The 23151-nt window shown below is 42.7% G+C and overlaps 1 protein-coding gene across 3 annotated transcripts; it reads left to right on the top strand.

The window, feature by feature from the left end:
• The first annotated feature begins 3350 nt into the window (after positions 1-3350).
• Positions 3351-22034, top strand: Wsb1 (WD repeat and SOCS box containing 1). Of its 3 annotated transcripts, XM_076542970.1 has the most exons (9): positions 3351-3714; positions 9820-9988; positions 12101-12369; positions 14728-14859; positions 16407-16507; positions 18803-18975; positions 19577-19690; positions 20398-20505; positions 20934-22034. In XM_076542970.1, exons 1-9 carry the CDS (start codon positions 3675-3677, stop codon positions 21091-21093), a joined length of 1266 nt encoding a protein of 421 aa, XP_076399085.1. In that variant the 5' UTR covers positions 3351-3674; the 3' UTR covers positions 21094-22034. The 3 variants fall into 3 exon arrangements, with proteins under 3 accessions (XP_076399085.1, XP_076399087.1, XP_076399086.1); XM_076542972.1 differs by lacking the exons at positions 3351-3714; positions 9820-9988; positions 12101-12369; positions 14728-14859; positions 16407-16507 and adding an exon at positions 17382-17517; XM_076542971.1 differs by lacking the exons at positions 3351-3714; positions 9820-9988; positions 12101-12369; positions 14728-14859; positions 16407-16507 and adding an exon at positions 18321-18457.
• The last annotated feature ends 1117 nt before the right edge of the window (positions 22035-23151 follow it).

Raw genomic sequence — 23151 nt, 5'->3', positions numbered from 1 at the left:
TCTCTGTTGCAGTGATAAAACACTGATCAAAAACAACTTGGGGAGGAAGGAGTTTTTGGCTTACAAGTTACAGTCCATCATGGAGAAAGGCTGCAGGAACTGTGGGCAGGGACCTGGAGACAGAACCCAAAGCAGAAACTGTGGAGGCGTGCTACATACTGGCTTGCTCGGGGCGGGGCTTTTTCCCCCTTTATAAAACTCAGAACCACTGCCCAGGGGTGGCACCACCCACAGTGGGCTGGGCCCTCTCGCATTAATCATTAATCAAGAAAATGCCTGTAGACATGCCCCTAGGCCAAATCTGATGGAGGCAGCCCCTCAGGTGAGGTTCCCTATTTCCAGTTGACTGTAGTTTGGGTTAAACTGGCACAAAGTAACCAGCACAGCACACAGCTACACAGAGCAACGTTTCTTTCAGAATATCCAGAATGAGATTCCAGTGAATGGATTTGTTTTGGGGGGTGTTTTGTTTTGTTTGAGACGAGACAGGGTTTCTCTGTGTAGTTTTGGTGCCTGTCCTGTATCTCGTTCTGTAGACCAGGTTGGCCTCGAACTCACAGAGATCCGCCTGGCTCTGCCTCCTAAGTGCTGGGATTAATGGCATGCGCCACCACCGCCCAGCTCCAGTGAATGGATTTGTAGTGGTTGAGTTTTTTATTTTTTATTTTTTAAATTTTATGTGTGTAAGTATTTTCCTGAGTGTATGTGTGTAGATCACAGGTGTGCAGTGCCTGAGGGTGTGAGAAGAGATCCCTTAGAACTGGAGTTATGGATAGTTGTGAGCCACCATGCATGTGGGTGCTGGGAATCGAACCCACACCATCGGGAACAACAGCTAGTGCTCTTAAGCACTGAGACACCTCTCTAGGCCCTAGCTTTGACTTTTTAATTCACTTCAGAACCCCTGCCCATGGAATGGTGTTGCCCAAATTTAGGGTGAGTCTTCCTACCTCAGTCAACCAGATCTAGAAACTCTCTCACAGACACAGCAAAAAGTTTGTCTTCTAGATGGTTCTAGATCCTGCTAAGTTGACAATATTAACCTTCCCAATGAGCAATGCTCTACCAATGTCATGAATGGTAAATGGTTAATTAATGAAGTCGTTATGCAGCACAGTGCCCACCATGTAACATGGACCCTACAAATATTAGATGCAATCACCAAGGAGTACACTAATGATGATTGGTTTTCATTTCACTTTTGCTTGCTAAGGAAATGTTCAAGGCATCTATTGGCAGGTCACATAAAGTATAAGTTAAACAATTCTGTGAAAAAAATCATTCAAATAATTTACAAGCAGACACAAAGAGTTATTTTGCATGAATTTCTACGGTATAGTGTATGTAGTTGCGAGTCATAACACAGAAAAAAAAAAATTCAACCACCAGGCAGTGGTGGGGTTTGAGGCCAGCCTGAGCTACAGAGTGAGTTCTAGGGCAGCCAGGATTACTCAGAGAAACCCTGTCAAAAAAAAAAAAAAACAAAACAAACAAAAAAAAAAAAAACCAAAAAAACTCAGTGTGATTTCTATACAAGGATGACTCACAAATTCCAGAAGCTTTCCGGATTCTTTGAAGATAAAGATCTCGTGTAACCAGGGTGGCCTCATACTTGCTACGTGGTAGCAAAATGGCCTTAAATTCTTGATTCTTCTTATCTCCTCTTCCCAAGTGCCAGGCATTCAGGCATACACGAGGCATGCACGTCATACTAGGTTTATGAGGTGCTGGGAATGGAATCCATCCCTCCTGTACACTAAACAAACACCCTGCCAACTGAGCTATACCCTCCCACTTTGGCCCTGCAAATTTGTGAAACATTCCATATGTTTTGTATGAAAACTCAAAAAAAATTTTTTTTTTTTAAACTGGGGAGATAGCCAGAGGTGAAAATGCTTGCCATATAAACCCTCGAAACTGAGTTTGGATCCTCAGAGCCCAGGCAGCAGGCAGTAGATTACAGTTTACTCCTCTGTCATCCCATCAGTCCTACAGAAAGGTGGGAGTTAGGAATAGGAAAGTCCGGAAGTTACAGGGACAGCCAGCCTGGTGTACACAGCACTGAGTCCTGAGACCCACATCCTAGGATGTCCTCTGACCTCCACATGCACTCTATGGCATGCAAGAGCCTGCACTTAAACACATGTACATTCAGAGAAAAACATGCATATGCCTCACACACGCTAAATAAATAAATAAATAAATAAATAAATAAATAAATAAATAAATAAATAAATAAATAGTGAATAAAGTACAAAATTAGGAGGAAATGATGTTCTGATGTTCTGTTTGCATTTCTTCCCTCTCACTCTGTTCAGCAGCAAGGATGATTGCCTTGTATGATGTCCCTGATAGATGTGTTGTCAGAAAGTAGCCAAGTATTTTTTAAAAAAGAGGGGAGATGATTTATGTCTATTAATCATTTCACAATTTGAAGAATTCCTCCCTTGGGCAAAGGGACAAGGGACACGCACTACGCGTTGTCATTTGAGATCTAAAGAGTTAGGCTAGGCAGCTCTCTCTTCCAAAAGTGTCTGAGAAAATCTAAGCCTTTACCTTTTGGAAGGAGTTCCCCCGCGAGGGGTACTAAAATGCAATCATGTCATCTGTAGATGGTATTTAAATTGACATGTGGGCACACCCACACCATGATCCTCTATGGTAAGGATAGCTAGTTGCTTCCTAGAGACTAAGACTTCTGGGGAAGGGCAGATTCTGATGTGGAAGTGATATCGGCCAGCTCTTCCGGTGGCCTGACTTTAGGGACCAGTGAGAACAGAGGCAGCCTCACTCCTCACCTCTGAGGCCTCCCCACTCTCCTCCATCAATTGAGACTTTTCTTTTCTTTTTTTTCCCGAGACAGGGTTTCTCTGTGTAGTTTTGGTGCCTGTCCTGGATCCCGCTTTGTAGACCAGGCTGGCCTCGAACTCACAGAGCTCCGCCTGGCTCTGCCTCCTGAGTGCTGGGATTAAAGGCGTGTGCCACCACCGCCCGGCTGAGGCTTTTTCTAAAGGCAGCTGGCTCACGTCCTGAGAAACGGAGCACCACTCTGCTAATTTCCATCGTATCTCTTTCATCACTGCAAGCTCCAGTTCCCGGGGCACCAAGAAGCCGGGGACGCAAGCTACATGGAGTTGAGCACCTGAAACGTCTAATTTGCTTTCTTCGGTTCGGTCTCACGTGCATTATACAATCCTCTGCTTGTCCTTTGCAGAGGGCCTCCGACTTGGAAACCGCCTGCCAGCGGCCCATTGAGGAGGGCTCACGCCCCTGAGCGAATGGGCCCGGACGGTCACGTCCCTTGCGTCGGGAGGCGGGGCCTGCTGTCCTGACGTCACGCACCACACCCCGCCTCCCAGATATTACCAGTGGCGCCCGCCATCTTGTCTCAGTGTCTGGCTTGGCGACGAAGCTGCTGGTTGGCCGTGTGGGTCCGTGAGTGGAAGGCGCGCCGGCTCTTTTGTCTGAGTGTCCCCCGGTGGCTCGGTCCCAGGCCGTCCAGTGATTTTCTTCCCCCGGGCAGTCCGCAGAAGCCGCAGCGGCCGCCCGCGCTCTCGGCTTAGTCCCCGCGCCCGGGCAGGACCGAGCCCGCGTCACGCCCCTCAGCCCCCGCCGAGTCCCTTCTCTGTCGCCGCGTCCGAATCGGGTTCCCGGAATCAGAAGGTGCCCCATAGATGGCCAGCTTTCCCCCGAGGGTCAACGAGAAAGAGATCGGTGAGGCCCAGGGTGGAGGGGGAGCGCGGGGATGGCGGGCATGCTGCGAAGGGGCTGGCGCCGGGGGTTTGGGGGGCCCGGGGAGCAGCGGGGGTGGGGTGGGGGGTCCGGGAGCGGCGGGGAGTCCGATGCCGAGGCCCAGGAGAAGCGGGGAGAGGCGAGGACCCGCGCCGATTGGCGGGAGGAAGCGGCCCCACGATGGGCGTCGGCCGGGAGTGAATGGACCCGCGCCTCCGAGCGGGCCTCCGAGGTCCCGTGAGGCGGGGCTGGCCGCTCGCCGCCCCGTGTACCCCAGAGTCACCGTCACAGCTCGGCGCGGGTCCGAGATCCTGGGGTTCCCTCAGCGTGGGGCTTGGGTGTCGAGTCAGCCGGGAGGGCTACCAGCGTGGGCAGTGTGGCCTGACTTAGGATCTCTTAAGTCGGTGATGAAAAAACAGTGAACTTTTGTGTTTTGAGGCGCCCTCGGAGGAGGAGCCGCTCCTGTATGTCAGGCACTGTAGGGAGAAAGGAGCCTGTAGAGGAGCCAGCGGCGTGGCAAACCTTTCTATTTTAAAGGATGGCCTTATGAAAGGGAAGGGTTCAAAGGAGGAACTGTTTTACCTGTATACACCCGGAGGAGCAGTGTGGATAGGCGGAGTGACGGAGGAGGATGAGATCTGGGAAAGGGCTAGCCCTGTCACGGGCCAAGCTCTAAAAAGACAGGACAATGGGAGTGGAAGGGTGTGGGCCAGACCTGCCCAGTGGCCTCCTTTAAAGCACTTCGCATCATTTAAATCCTCTCAAAGGAGCCACCTTTGAGGCCTTTGAATGGGATTGAGTGAAATCATTAGAGGACACTGAACATCACTTTTTTTTTTTTTAAGTTGGTCCAGCACTTGAGGCAGAGGCAGGCAGATGTGTGAGTGTGTGTGTGTGTGTGTGTGTGTGTGTGTGTGTGTGTGTGTGTGTGAGAGAGAGAGAGAGAGAGAGAGAGAGAGAGAGAGAGAGAGAGAGAGAGAGAGACAGAGAGAGAGAGATCAGTCTGGTCTACATAGCCAGTTCCAGTAGCCAAGGCTGCATAGTGAAATCCAGTTTGTTTTTTTTTTTTTTAAAAGTAGTGGCCACTGAGCAGAGAGCTTTTGTATTTTCCTGCTCTTGAAGTGTGTAACTGTGAAATGTTCGGAGGAGGTATTTCTAGGAAGTGTGAGAGGCTGGGGTGAATTTCCTTTTTTTTTTTCTTTGAGACAGGGTTTTTCTGTGTAGCCTTAGCTGTCCTAGAACTCACTCTGTAGATCAGGCTGGCCTTGAACTCACAGAGATCCGCCTGCGCCTGCCTTCCAAGCGCTGGGATTAAAGGCAGCGTGCACCACCACCTTGCGTCATGAATGAATTTCTATGCACAGATACCTATTAACAGAACTGGGCTGGGCCTTGTTCTCTGAAGGATGAAGTTGAATGGCTGATTAATTTTGAAGCTATGTTAAAGCTACAGAAAACGTAAAATTCCTGCCTGGTTTTTTTTTTTGTTGTTGTTGGTGGTGGTGGTGATGGTAGTGGTGGTGGTGGTGGTTGGGCCCCCCCACACAAGATTTCTCTGTATAATAGCCCTGGCTGTCCTGGAGCTCTGTAGACCAGGCTGGCCTCGAACTCAGAGATCCTCCTGCCTCTGCCTCCTGAGTACTGGGATCAAAGGAGTGCACCACTACCGCCTTTAATCTAGCGTCTGGTTTTTTTTTTTGTCAACTGTATTTTAAAAGTAAGTGTTTTGAACTTAGACCCTTAAAATGAATTCACTATTAGCGGTAGTAGTGTAGGACTTGAACTCAGGACCTTCTAGCACTCTACCATCGAGCTGCATCTCCTGCTCTCAGCTTCTTAGGATCTGACCAATGGTTTTTCCTCCTATTACATACACCATAACACTGTACAAAGGTATCTATGCTTTGGAAACTTTCTTGCCCTCTTTTTCTGAGGGAATGAATAGTGCTTCTTGGAATACCTGCTAAGGTAGGACCATTCATTAAATGACTGCTTATTAATTATTAAGAGTCCCCCCCCCCCTCTTTTATGTCTCCTTATTTTCTGGATATAATATAAATTAAGTGCCAAATGTCTTCAAATTTGGTCTTTTGTAAGGCAAATTTTTATTTCTTTGTATGTGAGGTGTCATTTGGAGACAAGGTTAGAGATTTACTTACCTCTCTGTATGGCTTGGGGTTTATGGTTACAGCAGCTCCACTCCTGGCATTAATTGTAGTCATGTCAAGTTTGGATTTTCATGTACATGCTGAATGAAAGTAGAAGCAGGACTTGATGAATGAGTAAAGAATTCTAGGCCATAACTGCCTTGAGCTACTGCCCTCTTTAACAAGACGCTGTCACTTCCTGTCTGCTTAGGAAATGGGAGGCAGGAATGTGAAAAAGAACTTCAGTCTGGCTAGCCTGGTTCCGTGGTGACTCATGATGTAACTGCTGTGCAGATACCACGGTGTAGTTTAGGGCCAGTTTCCCATGTATGCCCCTTCAGCATTGGGACCTTTTCCAGGGTCGTGAAATTATACATACATTTCTTATGATGCTAACATTAAACAGATGCAGCCATTACATTTTTTTCAAAGTACTGTAGTATAAATGTTGCTCAAGGTTGGTAATGTTTTACTAGTCAGTACTTGAGTATTTAAAACAGCTGATTAAAGCATAAAAACTATTTGGCGTGTCTGTTAGCCAACAAGGAAACATGAAGGAGGTTAGAAAAACACTGACCATGTAACATGTGTTTTTCAGTTTTTATAATGTTTTAGAATTTCTTGCATCGAGGATGAGTTAGCTTGTTTCACGGTGTTGGAGCAGCCATGGTCCACATCCCTTACTAACTGTGTAAAGAAGAGTGGAGAAGTGACTGCGCCAGGGTTTCTAGTTTTGTTTTTCCTTAGAATGCAGACTTGAAAAATATTGTGGGAGGAATATAGTATTATACTTAGATTAACCTGGGGGCCTTCCCTTTTAAACCTAATACTTCCATTGCCTTTTTTTTTTTTAAGTAAAATTTTAAAGCTTATTTCCTTTATTTGTGAACAAGGTCCCTTCTACTAAAATTAATGAATTTTGACCAGTGGATGGAGGTTTAACAAGAATCCCAGTTTTTTTTGTTTGACTTTGGGACAGGATTTCTCTTTGTAGCCTTGGCTGTCCTGGAACTTGCTCTGTAGACCAGGGTGGCCTCAAACTTAGAGATCCCCCTGCCTCTGCCTCCTGAGTGCTTCGATTAAAGGTGTGTGCCATCACTGCCTGGCTGGGATCCCAGGTTTTAAGAGAGGCTTGGCATATGAAGCGAACCCCAGTGAAAGGACCGTGTAATATTATATGCTTGGGAAAATGCAGGAAGCCTGTAACAGTGTGCTCTTTCTCAAGTTCACACATTAAAACCATTCTACAGACATCTGAGACTCACCAGCTTGTGAATCTTATATCATGCTCATGTGACTGCCTATTGAATGAATGTGAGTAAGTGGGGTGCTCCACCACTGACAATCCCCCCCCCAAAGTACAGTGTAAAGTTCTGGGTACCACTTTTCTAAGGGCCACTGCTAACAAGAATTTATCCAGGAAAATGTGGTGGAACTAATTAAGGTGGGAAAAGATAGAAAATGAACTCAATTTTGTAATATAAGGAATGATTGGAAAAACTAGACATACTGTAGCCTGGAAAAGACTCCAGTGCAGATATCACAGTATGCTATGAGAACAAGATTGCTAATTAGTCTCTCTCAGGTCAGAATCAGGACTGAGTAGGGGGTAGCGTAGAAGGAAGACTTCAAAAGTGGGAGCTTTGTAGACCAGGCCAGCCCCCGATTAATTCTGATTGCTGAGATTAAAGGTGTATGCCACCACCACCCAGCAGATTTTGAGTTATTAAAAAAGGGAAAATTGTTTAAGCAAAATAGTTTCTCTTTAGTGATGGGTATCATGGTATTTTCATATAAGAAGAAAAATTTTAGAATAATGTAGAAAAATGGGTATTAGGCTTCTTTCCAGGGTTTGCTTGCTTGCTTGATTTATTTCAAGGCAGAGTTTCTCTGTGTAGCTTTGCGCCTTTCCTGGAACTCACTCTGTAGCCCAGGCGGGCCTCGAACTCACAGAGATCCGCCTGCCTCTGCCTCCCTAGTGCTGGGATTAAAGGTGTGTGTGTGTGGGGGGGGCACCGCCTGGCTTTTCCAGGATTTAATCTATACTCATCTGTTAATGTATCAAATTAGGCCAGGAACATACTTGTGCTTTCCTGTTGGCTTACTGAACACTTGTGCTGGGTGCCTTACTAGCTACTGATGAGGAACACAACACAGACTGGATATTTCACTGAATGGGTCATCTCCCTGCCTCCCATACCAGGGCCTAGTGCTTTCTTTTTTTCCTTTTTTTTTTTTTGGTTTTTTCGAGACAGGGTTTCTCTGTATAGCTTTGCGCCTTTCCTGGAGCTCACTTGGTAGCCCAGGCTGGCCTCGAACTCACAGAGATCTGCCTGGCTCTGCCTCCCGAGTGCTGGGATTAAAGGCCTGCGCCACCACCGCCGGCTTCTTTTTTTCCTTTTTTGTTTTGTTTTCAAGACAGGGTTTTCCTGTGTAGCTTTGTGCCTTTCCTGGAACTCACTTTGGAGACCAGGCTGGCCTCGAACTCACAGAGATCCACCTGCCTCTGCCTCCCGAGTGCTGGGATTAAAGGCGTGCGCCACTGCTGCCCAGCGCCTAATGCTTTCTAGGTAAGCATTCTTACTATTGAGCTATATCTCCAGCTCCTCTTCTGCCTTTTTGGTTTTTCGAGACAGGGTTTCTCTGTGTAGCTTTGCGCCTTTCCTGGAACTCACTTGGTAGCCCAGGCTGGCCTCGAACTCACAGAGATCTGCCTGGCTCTGCCTCCCGAGTGCTGGGATTAAAGGCCTGCGCCACCACCGCCCGGCCCCTTCTGCCTTTTTAAATAACAGTTATTTATTTTGTGTGGAGGTCAGAGAACAAATTGAGATTTTCCTCTGTCCCGTATAGGTACTAGGAATTGAACTACATGTACCTGGCAGCAGGTATATTTGCCTAGTGAGCCAATTTTGTTGGTCCTTTTTTTTTAAATTTATTTTTACTATTTTATGTATATGAGTGTTTTGCTTGTATATACATCTGTGTACCACATTCATGCTTGGTGCCCAAGGAGGTGGTGTGCCTCCATGTGGGTGCTAGGAATCGAACCCAGGTCCTTTGCAACATTCTTGCTTTTAACCACTGAGCCACCTCTCCAGCCTTGCCCTCCAGCTTAAAAAACTTATGTTGACAGAGTCTCAGCCTCCTGAATGACTGGATCTATCTTCATTTATTTATTTATTTAGCTAGCTAACTAGCTAGCCTGGTTTGGCTTGGAACTGACCATGTAGCTGAGGGTGATGTTGAAATTCCAATCCTCTTTACCTGGTTTGTGCTGTGATGAAGATAGAAGCCAGGATTTCTTGTATGTTAGCAAGAACAGCAACTGAGCGGAAGGGTTCATAATGCTTGAAAGATCAAAATCTTAATTCCCCTTCCCACTTTCTTCAGGTCTGCCTCTATAATCCAGGCTAGTCTCAAAGCCAAGTCATCCCACCCTCACCTCCTCACCACACTGAAACTTTGCGACAAGGTCTCATGTAGCCCAGGCTGGTCTTGAACTCCTCATCTTCCTTCCTAAGCCTTCTAAGTGCTGAGATGATAGGTGTACCCGCCACACTAGCAGCATACATACTCAATCTTGCATTGGAAAACCACTTTATCAAAACAAAATCTCTAAAGTTCTGTGGGTGGAAAGAAGAATAAATCCTGACTAAAAGAAAAGGAGAAAAAACTCAGCAAATTCCAAAGAAATGTGGGGGCATCTCAAATCTATGTGGGTATATATAATATCCTGGTTTTGTTTTTGTCTTTGTGTTGGTATATATAGTATCCTGGTTTTGTTTTGTCTTTGTGTAGGTGTATATATATATATATATATATATATATATATATATATATATATATATATATATATATATATATATATTACCCTGGTTTTGTCTTGTCTTTGTGTAGGTGTATATAATATCCTGGTTTTTGTTTTTTGTCTTTGTTTTAGTGAGATCGCGTACTATAGGGGAACTTCTAGCTCCGGCAGCTCCTTTCGACAAGAAATGTGGTGGTGAGAACTGGACTGTAGCTTTTGCTCCAGATGGTTCGTACTTTGCATGGTCACAAGGATATCGCATAGTGAAGCTTGTCCCGTGGTCCCAGTGCCTTAAGAACTTGTAAGACTTCTTTCTTTCTTTGTATTTGTAGAATTTACTCTTGTTTTTCAGTGTTGGGTGATAAAAATATTTAAGTTTTCCTTTATAAAATGTTACAAGTTTGTTTGTAGTTTGAACCCGTGCACTGGAGGTTTGTGTAAAAAATTACCTGAGCTGGTCATGGTAGTGCATCCCTTTAGTCCCAGCACTTAGGACGTAGAGAGAGCTAGATCTGAGTTCCAGGCCAACCTGGTCTACACAGTAAGTTCTGGGACAGCCAGGACAGCATAATAATAGAAAGACCGTCTCAAAAAGAAAAAAAAAAAAAGAATTCTCTGGGTGGGTGTGGTGATAATGCCTGTAATACCTACCAGCACTGGGAAAGCAGAGGCAGATGATCTCATGGTGTAGACCAAACTGGTCTACAGAGTGAAAAAGTCTAGACTGAATTTGTACGTTGTAGAGTATTTTAATATTTTTCTCAGACATTTATGCTCCCACCCCTCCCCCACTGAGCCTCAGGGCCTCATGCTGGAGCCAATCCTTTGCCAATTAACTTACACCCCTATCTCCTGTTGAGTGTATTTGTATGAAAAGACAGATTGTGCTTCATATTAGTGTGTATGTCCTATTGTGTCAGATCAAATGATCTTTGTTAGGTGAAGTTTTGCATTCACTTTGGATTTCACACTATTGGTTAACAGTAGTGTGGATTTCATACACTTTATTGGTTAACAGTAGTGTGCAAACAGATTTTTTTCTTTAATAAGATAGTCCTACTATATGGCCTAGATTGGCTTTAAACTCTTTGATTTTTCCGAGACAGGGTTTCTCTGTTTTGGTGGCTGTCCTGGATCTCACTCTGTAGATCAGGCTGGCCTCGAACTCACAGAGATCTGCTTGGCTGGCTTTAAACTCTTGATTCTCTCTCTGTCTCAGGCTCCTGGGTGATGCTATCATAGGTGTGAGAACCATAGCCCCTAGCTAATCAGGATGGGTGGGTGGGGCTTTAGTGTAGGCCACCTTCAAACTCAGTATGTAGCCTGAGATGACTTTAAACTTCTAATCTTCCTGCATCTCTACTCAGAATTGCTGGAATGACTGGGGTGTGCCGCCACACCCCATTTATGCTGGGATGGAGATCAGACCTAGGTTTTCAATGTATGCTACGAAAGTGCTCTACCAGCTGAAGTTTTTTTTTCTTTCCAGAGCTGAGGACCAAACCCAGCGCTAAATCCCCAACCTCCAGCTGAAGTTTTATATGTCTGCTTTTTAAATTATAAAGTTAATACGTTTTTTATTTAAACTTGTCTGATCCCTTCACAGCACCAAGGTCCCTGAGGTTCATGATTTCTCATCAAGATAGCCCTTTCTGAAGGAACTTAATCCAGTCCTATCTATCATACCACAATTCTGTTATTTGAGCCTCTTTTATCTGTGCTTGAATTAAGGATATTCACAATTTACATCATAAAAGATGAATTATGTAGTACTTTGGCAAATGAGCTAAATTAGTCCTTAAGTTTCACAGTGAAAAGTTACCATTTTTTTTCATCATATCATCACTCTGAGCATAAACAAGATACAGCAGGTTTTGGTGTCACCACTGGGTACATTCACTGTGATAGAAGCTGTCTCGGTTGAGATCCGTTGGCCAGGGCTGGACACTGACAACAGTACCCACTCAAGTAGAACCAGGCTGGCACTGCTGCTAAAGAAGGCCTGTTGAAGATACTTTGGAAGAAAAACAAGTTAGAGATCACTTTCTTTTATTTTGTTTTGTTTTTCCGAGACAGGGTTTCTCTGTGTAGCTTTGTGCCTTTCCTGGAGCTCGCTCTGTAGACCAGGCTGGCCTGGAACTCACAAAGATCCTCCTGCCTCTGCCTCCGGAGTGCTGGGATTAAAGGCATGTGCCACCACTGCCCGGCAAAATTACTTTCTTATTGAAGGTCTTCTCAGCCAGTAATAGTTTTCATGAGTTGAATTTGTCTGGCCTCATATTTCAGGTACTAATTTTTCCATCTGTAGAAATAGTGTTACAATTTTGTTGAAATTATTTAACAAGTGTTAACAGTTAGTGTCTACAGAAGTATAGTATAAAGGAGAATTCATTTTCAATCTTTCTCCCCTCAGTCTTTTACATGGTTCCAAGAATGTTACCAATTCAAGCTGTCTGAAGTTGACAAGACAAAATAGTAATGGTGGTCAGAAAAATAAGCCTCCTGAACACATTATAGACTGTGGAGACATAGTCTGGAGTCTTGCTTTTGGGTCTTCAGTTCCAGAAAAACAGAGCCGCTGTGTTAATGTAGAATGGCATCGGTTCAGATTTGGACAGGATCAGCTGCTCCTTGCTACAGGATTAAACAATGGCCGCATCAAAATCTGGGATGCATATACAGGTATGGATTCATAATTTCAAAGATGAACCTGATTATTTTATAATAGCACTGGAATACATGATTTGAGGGTTTTAAGGTACAGAAAGGTGAAAATGGATGTGTCTTTATAATTGTTCTAAGTCTTGAGTTCATAATTTTAATTTAGGAGAATAATACAGAGTTCATGCTTGATAAAGTATGCAAAGCATGTATGGGTTGTATTTTAGTTATTTATAAACGAATGCTTTAGTTTATGACTCAGCAAAAATGTCTTACATGCTTTTTCAATGATAGCTTAGAGGGTTTTGAGGGAAATCAGTTTTTTGTATCCCATGCAGGCCTTAAACTGGATGTGTAGCAGAGGATGACCTTAACTCTGCTCCTCCTGCCTGCATCCTGAGAGCTGGGATTGCAGGCTTGGCTCACACCTCCCATTTTTATGCAGTGCTGGGACTCCAGGGCTGCGTATGCATGCTCGGCAAGCACCCGATCAACTGAGCATTTATCAACTACAAATCGGGGTTTTTGTTTTGTTTTTGGCTTTTTGAGACAGGGTCACTCTATACTCATGGCTGTCCTGGAGCTCACTATGTAGACAAGGCTGGTCTCAAACTCACAGAGATCTGTCTGCCCATCTCTGCCTCCCAATTTTACTGGTGTGCACTACCATGCCCAGCTCCCAAATCTGATTTTAATAATCAATATCTAATCCTCAGAATAGTTTGGTCACCTTATCCAATAGCTAACCACATAGATTGAAAAGTTGAGTTTTTTGCCAGGTGTGGTGGCACACTCCTTTAATCTTAGCACTCAGGAGGCAGAAGCAGGCCGATCTCAGTTAGTTTGAGGCCAGCCTGGTCTGCATAGTGAGTTCTAGGTCAGCTAGGACTATGTAAAGAGATCCTGTCTCCAAAACCAAAAGAAGGAAGTGCTCACACTGAGCATGGTGATACACAGCTGTAATCCCAGCACCGAGAAGTCTCAATGGCCAGCCTGGTCTACATTGCCAGTTGAGGGCAGCATGAACTGCATAGTAAGACCTTATCTTCACCAAGGATGAGGGAAGCAGCCCTGTGGTAAAGGGTTTGCTGAACATTGCCTCAAGCCATGGTTCAATGCCCAGCAATTTAAGAAAAAAGAAAAAGTTTGATTTTGCTCTGGTTTCTAGCATAGTCTGTGTGTTCAGAGATATAAAAGAATTTAAGTGGGTGTTAAAGCAAGAGTACTCCAGAACACAGACAATAATAATGACATTGAATTTGGGACAAGGAAGCAAAGTTTGATTGGCTTATTAGAAAAAAAAAAAATTAAGGTAACCACAGACAGGTTTTTCTGGAAAACAAAACTTCCAGTAACTGGTAAGTACTAAAAATGTTTAGATACTGTTAGAATTATAAGTTGAGTAATAATATTTACTTTGTGGGGCATTTCATAGTCCAAGGGCAAGGAAATAAAAAGCAAAGAGAAAAGTTGGTATTCTTGTTTTAAAGTCACACTGGGCCTGGTGAGCTGGTTCAACAGTTAAAGGTGCTTGCTGCCAAGCCTGACAGCCTGAGTCTGGGTCCACATGGCAGGAGAGAGCCAGCTCCAGGAGATCGGCCCCAGACATATGCGCGCGCACACACAAATACAAATACAGAATAGTCATACTGTGCAAATACTTAGAAGAGACAGTGGTATAGGGCTTTCTTGATGCTAATTTGATCTGGGGGTTTGCTCACATTTCAGTCATTCCTTTTACATTTTTCTAGTAAATGCAGTGTTTGTTATCTTGGGAGGAAATTACTTAAAAATCTGTTAAGTAGTGAATCCTCACAAATAACAATAGCCACTAATTAATAAGTGAAATAATTTAGTTCATAGAACTAGGAGGTACCCAAGAATGTCGGTTCATTTTTTTTTTTGGTGTTTCAAGACAGGGTTTCTCCGAGTAGCTTTTGCGCGCCTTTCCTGGAACTCACTTAGTAGCCCGGGCTGGCCTTGAACTCAGAGATCCGCCTGCCTCTGCCTCTGCCTCTGCCTCCCGAGTGCTGGGATTAAAGGCGTGCGCCACCACCGCCTGGCCTGTTCATTCTTTTTTGTTTTTTAATGTATTTATTTATTTATTTTTAAAGATTTGTTTATTTATTATGCATACAGTGCTCTGCCTGCATGTATCCCTGCAGGCCAGAAGAGGGCACCAGATCTCAATACAGATGGTTGTGAGCCACCATGTAGTTGCTGGGAATTGAACTCAGGACCTTTGGAAAAGCAGCCATTGCTCTTAACCTCAGAGCCATCTCTCCAGCCCCCTGTTCATTCTTTACAGTTAACAAAACTGTAAGAAAATAAGAAATATTGATCCTGTCTCCTTTTTTTCCCTCTTTCAATCACATTTAGGAAAGCTCCTCCTTAATTTGGTAGACCACATTGAAGTGGTCAGAGACTTAACCTTTGCTCCAGATGGGAGCTTAATACTTGTATCAGCTTCAAGAGACAAAACTCTCAGAGTGTGGGACCTGAAAGATGATGGTATGTATGTCTTGTCTTTGCTCCAGCTGTGCAAAGGAATAAGATACCTACCTACCTCCCCCCCCCCCCTCTCTCTCTCTCTCTCTCTCCCCCCTCTCTCTGTCTCTCTCTCCTCTGTCTCTCTCTGTGTGTCTCGGTCTCTCTCTAGGGTCTCCCTGTATCCCTGGATGGCCTGGAATTCTCTATGTAGGCCAGGCTGGCCTCACAGAGATTCACCTGCCTGTCTCCTGAGTGCAGGAATTGAAGGCGTGTGCCACCACACCTGACTTGATGTGACTGTTGAGAGTGATTACAGGGTTGCCGCCCGCCCTCCCTGCAGCCCAGCACACCTGTAATCTTAGCTCTAATGGGCAAGGCAGGAGGATTGAGAGCTCTAGGCCAGACTTGGCTAGTTAGCAGGGCACTGTATCAGAAAAACACAAACAAATGGCTTGGTGACCAAGGAGTCTTTTTTCTTTCTGTTTAATACTTGGGAAACAAAAACATAGATTAAGCCAGCAGTTACTATTATAAACTGTCTTGACACTGCTCAGAAACCAACCACACAGATCCATGACTCTAGTTCCAAGGGATCTAACACCTTTTGGCCTCTGTGGACAGTGCATATACATGGTGCACAGACATATGTGCAGCCAAAACACTCATGCACTAAATAAATGAAACTTTCAATAAAAAATTGTAAGTGGGACTTTAAGCAACAGATTTATTCATCCAATAAAATTTAGATTATAGCTTGATTTACAAACCAGGATTTATAATGTGGTTAAATGCTGGTAAGCATGGATCATAAATTCTTTCATTAAAAAGTAAGTGATGTTTTTCCCTCTGATCTCACAGAAAAGTCTGTTGGTATACTCAGTTTTTTTTGGAAACATGGTATCTTGATGTTAACAAAGTTTTATCATTAAGAGAAACAGAAGTGAATGTATATGAGGCTAAAATACCTGCTCTGTCTCCTGAGTGCTGAGATTAAAGATATAAATTAGCATGCCTAGCTTTTACATTCCAAAATGTATTATTTATATATTCATGTGTGTCTGGGGGGGTGTATATTCATATATGGGTGCCTGAGGAGGCCAGAGGCATTGGATCTCCTGGAATTAGAGTTTCAGGCAGTTGTGAGAGACCCAATTAGGATGCTGGATCAAACTTAGCTCTTCTGTAAGAGCAGAGTTTGCTCTTGACTATGGAATAGTGTCTCTCAAGTCCCATGTAATTTTATGAAGCAACAGCTACTATCCTCTGGGAGTCCGAAGCCAGCCAGGGCTACACAGAGAGACCCAGCCTTGGAAGGAAGGAAGGAAAGAGGGAGGGAGGGAGGGAGGGAGGAAGGAAGGAAGGAAGGAAGGAAGGAAGGAAGGAAGGAAGGAAGGAAGGAAGGAAGGAAGGAAGGAAGGAAGGGAGGGAAACAAACAGGTGGCAGATATTGAAGCCCTCTGTATCTATCTGTCTGTCTATCGCTATTTCTTTTTTCAGCTATAAAAGTGTTTGGTAACTGTTACGGGGGTGCAGTGTTACTGATTGACACAGCTGCTTCTTTTTCTTAGGAAACATGATGAAAGTCTTGCGGGGACATCAGAACTGGGTGTACAGTTGTGCATTCTCTCCCGACTCGTCCATGCTGTGTTCAGTTGGAGCCAGTAAAGCAGTATGTGTCAAAGTTCTTGGACATGTATTGGGAATTGGATGATAATGTGTGCTTAATCATTGTAAATCTAAGCAACCTATTAAGTCTGTGCTCGGTGTCATGAATATCTTAATGCTTTATTTCATGATGGAGAGAATTTATTTGCATGTAGAAAATTAGTTATTTGTGAATTGAGAAATTGAATTGCTTTTAGAGATGTTTATAAACTGAAAGTTAGTTTTTTGTGAGATCTAGGAAAGTTGATGTGATATAGACAAGATCTATCTAGTCCATATGTTAAGATATTTCCTTATTGATTATTTTCTTTGTTTTTGTTTTGTTCAGTTTGCTTTTTTTTTTTTTAAGTTGATTCTGTACATTTAACTGGAAAAAAAACAGTAATTTAAAACCATAATGAAATGAGCACTCATTTCTGTGCGAGAGTGGATTGTAGATGAAGCTGCACATTGTTTTACAGCTTGCCTGTTGACAGCTGAAGTAGTGACTGTTGAGGGCTGTACTTGCAGTGAACTGTGGTGTACTAGCTCTGAGTTAATGTAGTTTTAAGAGCTTAGCAGTAGCCTTGAGTAGTTATGAAAGTGGCTGAACTCCAGATATGTGTAATGATCACAGCACACTTTGGACTAACGGGGGTGGGGGTTGTGGCTAGGTAAAACACATTTTATTTTGCCAAGAAGTATGTTAAAATGATAGTCGTGAATGTTAGAAGTTTAGAACAAAATAGCTTAGTTTGTTTTGTTTTGTTTTGTTTTTTAAGTCATAAAACAAGCTAGATGTTGACGTTGCTATTTTAGGCTGTGTGTTTTCCATATGCTTCTTGCTTTCCCTGTCACAGGTGGTGGCAGCAATATTGGTGTGATTGAGGTTATGCTGGCACCACTCGCACACAGGCGCACATGGTGTTAGCTGGGCAGAAAGAGTGGCATCTCTGGCTACCGGGCTGGGGGCGACCTTTACCATAGGATGAAGTAACCTTGCATTCGGCTGCAAGGTGTACTGTACGTACACAGGTGCTGGTCGATGTCCACTTCTGCTTTTCTTCCTTTCTTTCTTTTTCTTTTTTTCCCCTTTAAAAAGTAATTTTCCCCACAGTAAAATCCAGACTCCTGAGTAAATTGATCTTCCAGTTTGATGGAATTGAGAGTCTGACAGTTGAACCCAATTTAATGTAAAGAAATTGGTTTTTGAGTGCTTTCTCTGTTGCTTTTTGGAATTTCCTAAGATACTGGCAGTACCTTAGATCACTGCCCAGTTATTATGCTTATTTCCTTTGGAAACAATGTGTGCAGACAGGACGTGGCAGAAAAGACTGCACTACAGGAGGAGGAAGCTGTCTCACCAGGCTTCCTGTAAAACCTCCAAGCTTATGTTTAATCTAACAGCCTGCAGTAAGCATTAGAATCCTGTCTAGAGCTCCTTGGGAGGCTGAGGCAAGTGGATCACAAGTTCAAGACCAGCCTGGGCTACTTAGTTCAAGGCCAGCCTGGGCATCTTGGTGAGACACTGCTTCAAAGCAAAAAACCCAGCAAAACTTATTTAGAACCTTCTGCACAGTCTTTGGATGTTTAAAATCTAAACTGTATGTGAGCTTGTTTTGAAGTAATTTAACTTTTATGCTGAAAATGGCTAATGATTATAGTCAGTTTGGAAAAATAAGACTGTTAATTACAAAAATATTATAATTATATTATTTTATAAAATAGCATTTTCATTTGTGTAATGTGGTTTAACATCTTTGTTGTTTGCCAACAAAATTACATTTGGCTGTGAAAATTCTCTTTTCTTGCAGTATCTGTTTCTCTTCCTAGGCTCTCGGTGGTGACCCAAGCCTTTTGTAAACAAGTGATTATCTCAAAGGGAGATGCCAATGGAGTAACAATTTGCTAACATTACATTATCTGTCTGTATCTATTTTTAAAAATTGGTAGTTTCTGGAAAAAAGAGAAAGGGGTTTGTAATACTTAACCCTATTTATTTCCATATATTTTAGTTAATTAGTTTTTGGAATAAATGGATTTCAATATGTGGTTAAATTGTATTGCCTTTATTTTCCCTTTAGGCTTATTTTTTAAATTAACATTTAACAGAAAACATTTGAAATAGAAATTTGCATGTCTGCTTTAATTAACTTAAAGACTGATTTTTTTAATCTATGACACTGAGCATATTCTTTAAATTACTCATAATTTGTAATTAATTTAATGTAATGTTAAAATAGCAGTTGTAGTTTAAGATATGCCCCTTTGTCCTCTGTGTCTGAGTGAAACTATAACATTTGCCTTTTTACTATTACAGGTTTTCCTTTGGAATATGGATAAATACACTATGATAAGGAAACTGGAAGGACATCACCATGATGTTGTAGCTTGTGACTTTTCTCCTGATGGAGCATTGCTAGCTACTGCATCTTATGATACTCGTGTGTATGTCTGGGATCCACACAATGGAGACATTCTGATGGAATTCGGGTGAGTACATGAATTATCCCAGTCTGTAATCAATCCAATACTAGCTATCAGTATGGCTTTGAAGAAGTTATGTGAAAAATTAGAATCCCTAACAAAATGTCAAATTAACAATCTCATAAATTAAAATTTTTCCCATTATGTGATCACTTGAGTAATGCACAAAGCTTTAGATAATCTCAGAGTAAATGTGGCTCTTATTAGGTGGGTCTTGGTGTTTAAGTGTCTGGTTCTGTAGAAATGTAGTATACTAGAGTTTCATGCCTGTGGAAAATGGTTAGACAGAATGTTAAATGTGTGCCATGTGTGAAAGAGAGGTGAAGGATTCTTTCAGAAGCCCTTGCTTTGGTTGGCAGTTCTAGCAGGGAAGCACAGTTACTGTGCACCCTTGGCTGAAGAACAGTCTGTTGGGGACGCTCTCTTTCTGACTGAGCACACAGCCTCCTGTTACACTTAGCCTGGCTGGAACAGCTCTCCTCTGTCTTGGTTGTATCATTGGTGCCCCACTTTAAATCTTATTCAAAGGCCAATGAACTTGGATACCAAGGCCATTGTGTTTTTTGAATGATTCTAAAACCCACTGAAACTATGTCTCTGACCCCAGGCACCTGTTTCCCCCACCTACTCCAATATTTGCTGGTGGAGCAAATGACCGATGGGTACGAGCTGTGTCTTTCAGTCATGATGGACTGCATGTCGCAAGCCTTGCTGATGATAAGTAAGTATTCGGGGTTAGTTTTGACTATTCATACTTCATACTTTAATGATAACATGCTTTAAGTCATAACACCTTTCTAGCGAGGTTCAGGTTTTTTGAGGGTGGGGCTTGACAACACCTTGCTTTTTTGCCTCACTGGCTATGGTGGTACACACCTGTAAAATTGGTGGCCATTACTTTTGAGATTAGGCAGTGTAGAAAAGAATAAAGCAGATTATGTTATTTTATCTGTAAGAAAATGAGAAAGCTTCCAATTATGAACATTACAGGTTCAAACACTGAGGTTACAAAGCCATGTCTTGTGATCTCTTTGGAGTTCATCCAGATTGCCAAATGGTATAGAATATAAAATAGTATATAAAGTACACTAGTATTGAGCTAGCTGAATGTGGAGGCTCACACCTGTAATTGCAGCACTTTGGGAGGCTGAAGCAGGGGAATTCCAGCTTGGGCTATGTAGTGAGACCCTATCTTAAACAACAGCAAATTACTATTCGCTGGATGGAGACGACACATGCCTGTAACCCCAGCCCTTGAGAAGTAAAGGCAGGAAGATGGAGTTTGATGCTGGCCTGGGTTACATATGAGCCTGTCTCAACCAGTCACTGTGATCTCTGGAGTGATTTGTGTGTGTACTCTGTGACTCAGAACTCAGAAGCATTGTTTTCTGACTTACTAACTCACTTCATCGCTCATTTCCCTTCCAGAATGGTGAGGTTCTGGAGACTCGAGGAGGATTGTCCAGTACAAGTTGCACCCTTGAACAATGGTCTTTGTTGTGCCTTTTCTACTGATGGCAGTGTTTTAGCTGCTGGGTAAATACTCTTTCCTGTTCTTTTTCTTTTGAAGGTTTTTTTTTTTAGTTTGTATGTATGGATGTTTTGCTTGCATGTCTGCACTGTGAGTGTGTAGTGCTTATAGAGGCCAGAAGAGTGTGATCTAGAACTGGAGTTCTAGGTGTTTTTGAGCCACCGTGTCAGTACTGGAACTGAACTCTGGTCTTGGGAAAGCATCGAGTGCTCTTAACAGCTGAATCATCTCTCTAGCGTCTTTCGTTTCTTAACAGCAGAAGTCGTGTAAATTTCCTAAACAAACTTATAATCCTGTTACTGCCTTGTCCTGGAGTACATCATTGCTACTTACTAGATTTAAAGTAAGATTGTGGTTCTGATAATAGAGCTAGCTGTAGGGACGTGGAATATGTGTAGTTGGTGACTGGTTTTGTTTCTTTTATTTCTCTAAGGACACATGATGGAAGTGTATATTTTTGGGCTACTCCAAGGCAAGTCCCTAGCCTTCAACATTTATGTCGCATGGCGATCCGAAGAGTGATGCCCACCCAAGAAGTCCAGAAACTTCCGGTTCCTTCCAAAGTTTTGGAGTTTCTCTCCTACCGGGTTTAGAAGGAAGACTGCCTTTCCTGGTGGGGCCTGACAGAACACTTTTACAAGACACACCTCAAGCTTTACCAACTTAAGCATTTGTTCATAAAGGCTCGGAAGATTTATTTAATTTGATTGACTCTTATACTTCATTTCTTTTGTTAGTTGAACTTTTAAAGCATTATTTATAGACCATAGGAGAAATATTTCTGAACATATCATGTAATTTTTTTTAAAGATTAACTGTGAAAACATATACATACCTGTACATATTTAGATACAAGCTGCTATGTATTGAATGGGCCCTTTTAGTTTTCTAACTCTTAGTCTGACCTGTATATATTGCTTCAGTAGAGCCATGGTGTATATATGTGCTGTTTGTTGGAACAAATTTAGTGGAATTTTTGTTCTCTTGTATTGGGACACTGAGTTTCGATGATGCTGAATTAAAGCAGAATTGCCTCATAGGAAATGGGATTGGTTAGGATGGGTGGTGTCGAACTGCCTGGTAAAAGAGAATTTTTGTATATGGCAAAGATTTTCTGCAAGAATGGTGTCAGGGAATTTGAATGTGACATTTAAAAAAAGAGCCAGTAAAAAGGTAGCTAGAAAAGTTGTTTCTCTTTAGGCCTTAATTTTGGAAAGCAGCTACTTACCCCTCAGAGAATAAAGTATTATGCATTCTTGTCAGTTTGAAAAATACACCTATTGCATTATTGATAAATATTTTGTTAATACTAAGGGACAGTTATTTTAAGGTTTTTTTTTTTTTTCCAAGAAACAAACACATACTCTGTTTCTGCAGAGAATATTGGTGACTTACCAAAGAGAAGCAATAAAATGTGTCTGCTTTTGCCTTATGTTATTTATCTTATCTGCAGATGTTGAGAATGTATGCATTATGTAAAATGTTTGTTTTATATCTTTGTTGAGTTTTTTTAATTAAAAGATATAAAAAATAATACATTGCAGATGTTTCTTTCATGTGTTGCATTATGTAATACTTCTGTCTAGCTGCAGTGTAAGGTTAATGGTGGCCCACAAGCACACAAGACAAAAACAGTGAGGAAAGAAGCCATGTGACAGGAAGGCATTGATGCGTGAGCACATGCATGCCCTTGTGTTCTGGGGGCACTGCTCTAGCTGCACTTACTTAGAAGCACCCAAAGCTGTAGAACAAAAGAAAACAGTGTCTGAGCTAAAGAATATCTGTTAGAAAAACTGATAGGCTCAAGTTAAACCTGCTTGGTTAAATGATCGACTGGTGGTCTAGGTCCTCGGAGAAGGCAAAACCACACAGTATTTGCCATGCATGATCTCAGGATATGACAGCTCCACTGAGAATATTTGGAAGTTCTTTATGTTGGCTATGTTAAAGTACATGGAAGTGGTTATGAAAGCCAGGAAAGAATCTGAGGGCCATCTGTATCACACAAGGAGCAAAAGCACCTCTAGCCTCTTTGTTAATTTCACTTATTTACTATAATTTTAAGATTTAAATATATAAAATTATACTTAATCTCCACACGATTATTTCTTTTCTAGAACCACACAAATAGCAGTCATGCGAAGATACTTAGTTGAATGATCCACTCTGCTTGAGATGGCCCCAGTGTTGGCACCTCAGTGCCACAGAAAGGGATACAACAGAGTGGAAGACAAATGCAAACGTCCCTGAGCTTCCCTTTGTCTTAGAGAACGCAGGCAGCACACAATGCTGGTTCTACATGACCAAAGGGAGGAAGGAAAAAGTGGTTGGGCTCTCTCTTGGGTCAGATCCTAACTGATTTTAGATTGAAGTGGGCCTTTTTTTCTTGTATATTTATTTATTCCTTGCCTAAGCCATGCCGTTTGGAGAACTGGCAAGAGATTATTGACATTAGGATTTGATTGCATGGAGTTGTGGAGTTTTTTTGGTTTCATTTTTTGAGACAGAGTCTCACTGTGTAGCTTTCCCTGGGTGGCCTTTAACTCAAGACCCCCCTATTCCTACCTCCCAGCTGATTTCCCACTCTGTATTTGTAAGGGTGGGTATGAATGCAGGAAAGTGTCTCATACTATCATAATGATAGAATACCA

The sequence above is a fragment of the Peromyscus maniculatus genome, chromosome 8, assembly GCF_049852395.1.
Source record: "Peromyscus maniculatus bairdii isolate BWxNUB_F1_BW_parent chromosome 8, HU_Pman_BW_mat_3.1, whole genome shotgun sequence".
Lineage (NCBI taxonomy): Eukaryota > Metazoa > Chordata > Mammalia > Rodentia > Cricetidae > Peromyscus > Peromyscus maniculatus.
Note: the sequence above shows the minus strand (reverse complement) of the source record. Positions and strands in the feature narration are given on the sequence as shown.

Bases quoted from the DNA above. Each gene is read 5' to 3' on its own strand.
- Wsb1 (XM_076542970.1), top strand. From the start codon at position 3,675: ATGGCCAGCTTTCCCCCGAGGGTCAACGAGAAAGAGATCG. The intron at 12,370-14,727 runs GTATGGATTCAT...AATCACATTTAG, and splicing joins AATCTGGGATGCATATACAG to GAAAGCTCCTCCTTAATTTG. The intron at 20,506-20,933 runs GTAAATACTCTT...TATTTCTCTAAG, and splicing joins GGCAGTGTTTTAGCTGCTGG to GACACATGATGGAAGTGTAT.